This window comes from Penicilliopsis zonata (genome assembly GCF_001890105.1).
Source record: "Penicilliopsis zonata CBS 506.65 unplaced genomic scaffold ASPZOscaffold_13, whole genome shotgun sequence".
NCBI classification, from domain to species: domain Eukaryota; kingdom Fungi; phylum Ascomycota; class Eurotiomycetes; order Eurotiales; family Aspergillaceae; genus Penicilliopsis; species Penicilliopsis zonata.
In genome coordinates, this window is record NW_019208922.1 from 823,396 (window position 1) to 832,531 (window position 9,136).

A 9,136-nucleotide genomic window follows, 5' to 3' on the forward strand; every position below is an offset into this window, starting at 1 on the left:
AGGCCTAGAAGGCTAGAAGGTCTTTCTCTCTGGGAGAGCAATAGCAACATTCTTCCACAAATTTAGAGCTCACACTCTTGACAAGGTATACTATACATAAAAAGCTTAATATATTAATTTAATTCTCTACCCTTTAAGAATAAATAGCATATGATTTCCATATATGTAATTTTTTTAAATTGAAGAGCTTCAATTTAGACATGACATAACTAGGTATGGAGTAGCATTAAGCTGACTATTCCTGACGTCACTGCAACATGTTCTCTAGTTACTACCTAGGATGGTACCTTAGGTAGGTACTAGGTAACTAGCTACCTACTGTATGTAAGGTGTATGTAGTATGTACAGTGCCCAAACCACACAACTCAACCCACCGACACAGACCAACTATCACTGCCATCACTGCTAGTACAATGTCTTTCCTTCGACCCTCTATCCTCGGCATCGGCGTGGGCCTCTCCTTCGCCCTGCACCCTCTCTCCCCGCTCCGCTCACCCCCAATGCAGACACAGTACACAGCGCCGCACTCGCGTTCCAACGAGCACCCTCATGAAACAGTGTGGTCAATTGCCAACGATGAGGTCTTGAACAAACAAGGGAAAACTGGAATACAGAACAGTCAGAAGACAAGCACAGGGATGCGAACAGGACTGTTGAATGCCTCAACGATGCGGCAGGTTAGTCTGGGGAGTGTCTTGGGCTTAATGGTTGGTGTGGGATTACGCGCCTTCTCGCGCGCTTTGGTCGTTCTTCTAGGGATGGGAATTGTTATTGTTGAGGTATATATCCAAGTTTTTAATAATACATGGGCGTGCTAACGAATAATATTCTAGTGGGCCGCTGCAAGAGGGTACAATCTCATCCCTGTGAACTGGATGCAGAAGTACGTCAAGGGTGTGGATGTGCAAAGGGCCCTCACGGTGCATATGCCGTTTAAGATGAGTTTTGGGCTTACAATGACCCTCGCTGCTTTTGCAAGATTTTGATTAATATGGATCACCGGAAAACAAAGTATTGGTGTATATATTAGAAATCGGGACTGGTCAAAATAATGTACGGGTGATATTTCATATTGGGTATCACGTAAAGGTAGGTATGTTAGGACACTGTATGCTAGGCCAGTACTAGGTCTTCCAAAACCCCTTCCATCTCGTCTCGCGATAGAGGCACCCCCAAGATCTCCATCCCGCTCGAGTCCATCCGCGAGGTAATCATCTGGTGGTCGTGGAACTCCTTGAGCAAAGTCCTGAACATCATCTCGGACGAGGCGATGAACTCCTCCGCCGCCTTCTGGTACAGGGTGCGGAACTCGATACCCAAGTCCCCTGCGCCGCGAGCTCCGGCCACCTCTCGCCCTTCGTCCTCCTCGCCTTCTAGCTCGTCATCCGACATGTGACCCTCGTCTAGCATCGTGATCAGCTCCGTCAGCAGCAGCCGGTATAGGTTGCGCGCGTTCTCCGGCAGACTTTTCAGCACAAAACCGACCCCGTCCTTGCCGCCCACACGTCGACCCTTGCGGCCCAGTAGGCTGTGCACCTCTTCCACCACATCAACCTCCGCCTCGTACGCGCTAAATGTCGTGCAGTCGTGGAAGACGAAGTTGAGCTGGTCCTGCAGGCTAATGTCCCACATCAGGCCGAAATTGGGAGTGTCCGCCGTCGCCAGCACTCGGATCATTGGTGTCGCCGCCAGTCGGGCCAACAGCGCCTGGCCCATCGCCCGGCGGAGCGGAGGGGCGTCAATCGAGTTGATCAGCACCGTCACGGGGAGTCTCAACGGCCGAGACTTGAGCGCCGACTGAAGCAGCTCTAGCACCTCCGTTGGCTGTGACCCCAGCTTTGACGGGAGATCAGCGCCGAGCACGGCTGTGGCGACGGTCGCGAAAATCGACCGAATCGAGATATTCGGCGTGTAGCCATTGACTATAATGATAGTAGGCGCAGCGGCGTCCTCCCTGCGTCGAAGGTATAGCCAGTCCGCAAACTGCTGCACCAGGTTTCGTTTCGAGCCATATCCATACAGACAAACGTTGAAGTCCTCGTCCAACTCAAACTCCCACTGCGGGAACGATCGCTGGTGAACCTCCAGCAAGAAATCCTTTTCGGACAGGTTCGGATCCTGGTGATATGCCAGTTTCTCAAAGTACTCCTCGTGAGTAAGCAGATTGACTTTGTTGAGGTTATTGTTCGACGTGCGAGGAGGCCCCGCGCGGTTCTGGAAGAAATATCTCTCGTGCGGTGGCAGCTCGCCTTCTGGCGTGGGCGACCGCTTGTTCTTCGCGCCTTTGGGTCGCCCAGCGCGACGCTTTTTTGTTTCTGTTGTCCTTTTCTTCGCCTCCCCACCATTCGTGCCCGTTTCGATTGTCTGCCTCAGATCCGGGTTCTCATTGACAACAGCAGCTGATTCGCTCTCCTCTTCCAGAATCTCCTCCGCCAGTCGATCAGCTCCATCCCATACATCGTCTTCATCTTGTTCGAGCAAGAGCCGGACGCTTTTCCGTTTTGCCGACCGATCGGCATTTATCGCACGAGACGGCGTGGATGCAGCAATGCGTTTCGTAGGGGTCGCAAAAAGGGAGGTAGCTTTCGATTTGTGGGTAGGTGTCTTGAGACCCGGTGGGTTTAGGCCCGATGTAGCGGTAGCATCATTCGACTTCCTCGGCGTCGATTTTGCTCGTTTCGATGGGCTCGCTGCCTCTGTAGCCTCATCTGCGGCCACTTCATGGTCCCGGTAATTAACGGTCGCTGTCCTCTTCTGCCTCTTGGGCGTGGAAACAGGAAGCTGGTCCTCACCCAGCTCCGTGCCTGGTTGCCTGCGCTTCATCTCCGTCAGCCGATCGGGAAAAAAGAAGAAATGAGAACGAAATGTGCAAAAGGAAATCCTACCATCCAGACGCGAGTATATCTCCCTGGTTTAACTTTTCCAGCCGGTGCCAGCACAAGCAAGGGGGCTACGGGCAGTTTTCCTTCGAAGCGTGTCTGGAACGCGCCGAACAACGCTCTGCCGCCGGGTTTCTCCGGCTCCGTGATATCAAAGAACAACCACCAGACAACGATTGCTCTTTCCACACGGCGGACTTCGAAGGCTGGGAGTGTGAGCTTGCTGCGAATTTTGTTCAGGAGAGAGCTGCAGACGTGCGGTTCGGTTTGGTGTGATTCAAGTGTTAATCTCACGCAGTCCCCGTTGCTCCGTCAAGCTATTCGTGAGTCATTCCCATCTAGCTTTCCAGCCTCAATCCTTTCGTTCTCCTGGACATTGTCTAGATTTTTCATTCCTATTACCGCCGGTAATATGAGATATATGGTCAATCCTGTACAAACAACGGTCACGATGGCTACGTTTGCACGCATGGCCAAAGGTCAGGTGCGCTTCTATTCTGCACCGCTAGACATGGCGATTCCGGCCTCGAAGCAGAAGTACATCCCTACCTCTGGCACTTATCCGAAGGGATTCAGTGTCTCCGGTGTCCATGTGGGAGTAAAGGCGTCCAACACGAAGTTCCCGGACTTGGCGTTGATATCTTCCGACGTGCCCTGCTCGGCGGCTGCGGTGTTTACCACAAACAAGTTCCAGGCAGCTCCGGTTCAGGTCAGCAAGAACACGCTGCAGAAGTGCCAGGGCCAGGGGATTCGCTCAGTTGTGATTAACTCTGGCTGTGCAAATGCCGTCACCGGCAAGGGTGGTTTGGAGGACGCTGCCAACATGGTTGCCAAGGTCGATGAGTGCAACGGGCTTGACGAACCTAGCACCATCGTCATGAGTACGGGTGTGATTGGGCAGCGGTAATGCCTCTCTCCCATATCTTTCTATAAATGCTTATTTTCAGGCTACCCATCTCGAAGATCCTCGACAAGATCCCCACCGCTCACGCGGCCCTAGAGGCCTCGCACGATGCTTGGCTCACTACCGCGCGTACCATCTGCACCACGGACACCTTTCCCAAGCTTCTATCTCGGACTTTTACCCTGCCCTCCTCGTCTGGAACAACCTACAGTCTTGTGGGGATGACGAAAGGCGCGGGAATGATCCACCCGAACATGGCGACTCTGCTAGGCGTACTGTGCACAGATGCGCCGATCCAGCCCTCCGCACTAAAGTCGTTGCTCACGCACGCCGTCTCGCGCTCCTTCAATTCTATCTCCGTCGATGGTGACACCAGCACCAATGACACCATCGCCCTGCTGGCCAACGGGGCCGCGGGCGGCACACCCATCGCATGTGACGGCACCAATGGCAATAACAACGAAGATTACATCGCCATGCGGGACGTGCTGACCTCTTTCGCACAGTCGCTGTCGCAGCTCGTCGTCCGCGACGGTGAAGGTGCCACGAAGTTCGTGACGGTGCGCGTCAGCAACGCAACGGACTATGCCTCCGCGCGGGCCATTGCGTCCACTATCGCCCGCTCCCCGCTCGTTAAAACTGCCTTGTACGGCCGTGATGCCAACTGGGGCCGTATCCTTTGCGCGGTCGGGTACACCCCGGATGTCGCTGAGGGAGTTGTCGTCCCTGAACGCACGAGTGTAAGTTTCCGCCCCGTCGACGGATCCGCGCCGCTCCACCTGCTCGTCAACGGTGAGCCAGAGGTCGTCGACGAAGACCGCGCGGCTACTATCTTGCAGGATGAGGATCTCGAGATTGTTGTGGATTTGGGCGGCGGCAAGAGTGGCCTGGGAAGCGAGGAGGCCATCTACTGGTTTTGCGACTTCAGTCATGAATACGTGACTATCAATGGTGACTATAGGACATAGTTTGTCGCCATATGTAAAGATTATCGTTACATTTAAAGAAGTACATACTTTCAAATGCCATGACTGGATCAAGACCAACTTATACTTGCTACCATACTTGACTAATATATATACGGCTAGGCAATGCTCTGTTATACAAGGTTCCCAAAAATACTACCGGTACATTTTTCGAAATTAGAAAATGATAATCCGATGCTCCCCGTAACGTTAAAACCACAATTCCTTCCCGCCGCTTGGAGATCAAGTACGCCTTACATCTTCGAAGTTGCAGAAGTCACGGTGCCGACGGGCAGAAGCGGAAATTTGTGAACGATAAAAAAAACATGAATAAAGTAGTAGTATAGCCAAGGGGGGATATTATCCCTTGTCATGCTTCTCATCAAAGATTGTCCCGGGGCTTAGTTGCCAGGGACAAGACCCTTGAGGCCTGAGCCAATGTCGCCTTCTCGGGCAGCGATTTCGAAGTAGCCGTAGATGATACTGATAACTCGTTAGCAAACAGCTACGATTCGCAGGGGAATATTTAACTTACGTCACAGCAAGGAGGATACCAGTGCCGCTGCCAAGAGCGCCAAGGAGGTCAGAGGCAACAGAGAGAGCACCAATGCAGGCACCACCGAAGGCGGCAGCGGTAGGAATAACACGCTTCAGTTCTTTGTACATGCTCTGCTCACGATGGCCGGCCATGACGAGACCCTGATCCTTGAGCTGCTTGGCCACGTCACGCGGGGCAGAGCCGGAGACCTCGATCCAGGTCTTAGAAAAGAGGGCGCAGGCGACAAGCATGAAGGTGATGTAGATGGCAGTGTGTATGGGGTCCAGAAGAGCCTCTTTGAAGTTAAGGGGGGGAGACATGTAGTAGGCGATACCAGAGGAGGCATAGAGCTGGGCGGAACCCTCGCGAGGCTCCCAGACACCGAGAAGGCGGACGAGGAGGTTGTCGGAGAAGCGGGAAAAGAGCATCTGGCTGATTAAAAAGATGTTGGAGCACAGAGCAGACTGCAGCATGATGGGCATGTTGGAGGTATAGAACAGGCGGACGGGGTAGGATCCGCGCATGCCGCGCTGGCGGGAGGACTTGACGGGGATCTCCACGCGGAAACCCTGCAGGTAAATGACGGCGGCAAAGACGAGCAAAGTGGCCAGCAGGTTCATGACGTTGGGGAGGTTCTGGCGGTAGAAAGCCTCATATAGAGCACGCTGCTTGTCGGGCCAGGTCAGGAGCAGGTGGAACAGGGCAATGATTGCACCCTCAAACTCGGGGCCACGGCCGGTATTGATAGTGGTGGGCGAAAAGGCCTTCCAGACGATTGACTCGCAGATATTGGTAGCAATGAACAGTGAGATACCGCTGCCTAGTCCGTAACCCTTCTGGAGCAGTTCGTCCAGCAAAATGACCACCAGACCGGCGACCACAAGCTGGACAATGAGGAGAACACAAATACCCGCTCCCAGATCGCTGGGCTGCCCGTACAAGCCGGTCAAGACGTACACGCAGGCCTGGCCAAACGAAAGGATAATGGCAAACAGCTTCTGGGCGGTCTGATACAATTCACGGTCGGTCTTGAGGTCCAGGTTCACATCAATGAGGTGAGTACCGGCGAGGAGCTACCGGGGATTAGACAATTTACATGCAGAGTAAACCAATCGGCGACTTTCTAACATACCTGGAAAACCATGCCGGAGGAGATGATGGGGGTGATACCCAACTCCATCAGAGTACCTCTATTACTGGCCAACATCATACGTAGCCAGTACAGGGGATCCGACGTGTCCGAGGAAACAATGCCATACAATGGCATCTGGCTCATAACCAAGAATATCAACAAGGTCAACTATTATTAAACCGTCAGCTGTAATCCTCGCTTTCCTCCTGCACAGAAAAAACAACATACACCTGTCCACATGAGCTTCTGGTTGAAGGGCACCTTGGTCTCTGGCGCGGCCACCTCCGGGAGGAGGGGCGTAAATGGCTTAATCAAGTCAAGAAAACGAACTGCATTGTACTATCAGCATTAAAATTATTAAATAAGAGGGATCATTAGATATAAAAATCATAAGCGATCGTGTGCTGGGCTCAAGGTACTTACGTCCACTCATTGTGATTGATTCCGTCGCGCCAGCACATACACAAACAGATCAGGAAAAAAGATGGAAGCTGGCACTGATGAGCCAGTCAAAGGAGCGAAGGTCTGAAGAAGAAAATGAAGAAGGGAAAGGGGGAGGGAAGGGGAAGAAGGAATAGAAGGGCCGTCTGGGGAAGAAGAGAGGAGGTGGGAAAATGCCACAGATGAGGTCCTGCTTGACGCCTTGCTGTCCACTTCCAGGGCCGCGCTAACCTGTTGGGGAACTCCTTTTCCGCAAGCTTATAGTAGAGCCGAGGATTGATTGAGGTTAAGAGTCAGATAATACAGTTGATTATCTATTGTATCTACAGTATAAAATTAATGAGTATGGTATTAGTTATTAAATGTTTGAATTTTCTTGGTTTTGTTAGTAAGTATCCTAATATTAAATGAATCTTAACTGAAGAGAGGACCAATTAGGTATTCATATAATTAGAGAGTAAATAAGTACTTTATAGAATAGTGAAGTAAAAAATGAAATATTTCTAAAAGAATCTCTATGTTATATCTAGTTTTTGGCCTTTTGATGCATATTACGCCTCATAGAAGTAACTTTAATATAGAAATGTAAGAATAGAAGGAAGGCATGAGCCTATCAACCATAAGGATAGAAATCACGTTTAGAGTATTTTTATATACTATATATATTATTAATGTTACTTTATATGCTAGACAGTATATTAATAGTTTAACAAATAACTATGTATAATTGTTAGCTAGTTGGTCAGTTCTAGCAAGATTATTATTAAATAGCCCCAATGAGGGTTCTTCTGGGGTTGACAGAATACCTGGTGGCGACTATGCACGGACCTCGGTCAACTATGGCAGAATTTTTTTTTCTGCCATAGTTGACCGAGGTCCATACATAGTAGAATTCTCAAAAATATAATGCCAAGGTATTTATTTATATTTCTTATTATTAAAATTCCTATGTTAAATATATAAAAACTAGTAAGAACTATAAGTATTTTATAAATATTTTATAATCATTTAGAGATTTATAAATTATATTTAAATATTTTTATTATTAAAAAATACTTCTTAATTATTTAATATTTATTTAGCATTTTTAGATAATTTCTAAAGAAATTCCTTAGAACTTTAAGTAATAACTAATTTATTTTAAATATTTACTAAATGATTATAAAATATTTATAAAATACTTATAGTTCTTACTAGTTTTTATATATTTAATATAGGAATTTTAATAATTAAATATTATGGTATTTTAATTACTTACTAAGTAGTATACAGATGGCGGGTAATAGTGGCAGAATCCCTTTTTTCTGCTATAGTGGACCACCGTCTGTGCATAGTCGAGATCCTCTAGGTCCTGTACCTAGGCAGGTATTGTTACTAATAACTAACTAATTAAGAAGGTAGGTGCTCTTACATAAGCCCAGGTATTACTAACTAGCTCCCGCTGCCCTAGTACATAGATAGAGTTTAGTATCATTGAAACCCATATCCATTGCTGATCCAAGCTGCGCACAGCTGGGTGCGTCGACAGAGCTACATGTGCTCATGATTACCTAGGTACCTGGTAACTGCTACCCAGACAGATTTGAGCTAACTGACGCGAAAATTATGTGTTATACCATGCAATTATAGAGTTGTAGATGTAGTAGATTATTGTGAGGCCTAGGGTTGAAGGGGCTCAATGCTCGGTTGAGCTCATATTAGACCCACTTTCGGCTTAGGTCAGAACGCCTTGAATTATTTAACATAATTCAGCAGGAGCATATAGGTGGTGGTGACTATGCACAGACCTTAGTCAACTATAGTAGAACTTATTTTTTCTGCTATAGTAGACTACTATCTATATATTATAGAATTCTGTTAGCAGTGACCTCGCACTGCTAAGGTTGAATAGGTGAGATATCAGTATAACTAGGTAATAGTAAGGTCTAGGGATATAAGAAGTCTATAGTAGGTCTAATAAGAGAATAAGATAAAATACTTAAGGTTCTATTTTATCTAAGGAAGATAGTATATATCTTAACTTTAAATAAGGTACTTAATAAGTGCCTAATTAATACCTAATATTAACTAATAGTTATATAATATACTTAGTTAAATAGCTTATAGGGTGGTATTAGTGCTAGCCTTATAATTATTCCTCCCCTTAAAGAGGCTCAGCCCTAAGCTATTATAAAAATAAATAAAAAATAGCTATTTTTATAAGTAGACTCTAATTAGATACTATATAGATATAATATTAAATATAAGAGTTTATTAATAAAGAAATAAAGAGTATAA

The 9,136-nt window shown here is 47.8% G+C and overlaps 4 protein-coding genes across 4 annotated transcripts; 2 read left to right on the forward strand and 2 right to left on the reverse strand.

The window, feature by feature from the left end:
- Positions 1-413: 413 nt before the first annotated feature.
- ASPZODRAFT_18394 (hypothetical protein) lies at positions 414-986 on the forward strand (the record flags this gene model as incomplete). Its single annotated transcript, XM_022727210.1, has 2 exons — positions 414-779; positions 834-986. 2 exons carry the CDS (start codon positions 414-416, stop codon positions 984-986), a joined length of 519 nt encoding a protein of 172 aa, XP_022579345.1.
- ASPZODRAFT_747322 (hypothetical protein) lies at positions 966-3,039 on the reverse strand. The gene is made up of 3 exons (XM_022729989.1): positions 2,886-3,039; positions 2,343-2,817; positions 966-2,282 (listed from the first exon to the last, which is right to left on the reverse strand). The coding sequence occupies exons 1-3, from the start codon at positions 2,886-2,888 to the stop codon at positions 1,114-1,116; spliced, it is 1,647 nt and encodes a 548-aa protein (XP_022579346.1). The 5' UTR covers positions 2,889-3,039; the 3' UTR covers positions 966-1,113.
- A 261-nt stretch (positions 3,040-3,300) lies between these two features.
- Positions 3,301-4,751, forward strand: ASPZODRAFT_71346 (hypothetical protein; the record flags this gene model as incomplete). The annotated part of the gene is made up of 2 exons (XM_022729738.1): positions 3,301-3,782; positions 3,827-4,751. The coding sequence occupies 2 exons, from the start codon at positions 3,301-3,303 to the stop codon at positions 4,749-4,751; spliced, it is 1,407 nt and encodes a 468-aa protein (XP_022579347.1).
- Positions 4,752-5,149: 398 nt separating this feature from the next.
- Positions 5,150-6,851, reverse strand: ASPZODRAFT_18398 (hypothetical protein; the record flags this gene model as incomplete). The annotated part of the gene is made up of 5 exons (XM_022727211.1): positions 5,150-5,231; positions 5,284-6,359; positions 6,419-6,586; positions 6,647-6,747; positions 6,842-6,851. 5 exons carry the CDS (start codon positions 6,849-6,851, stop codon positions 5,150-5,152), a joined length of 1,437 nt encoding a protein of 478 aa, XP_022579348.1.
- Positions 6,852-9,136: the final 2,285 nt, after the last annotated feature.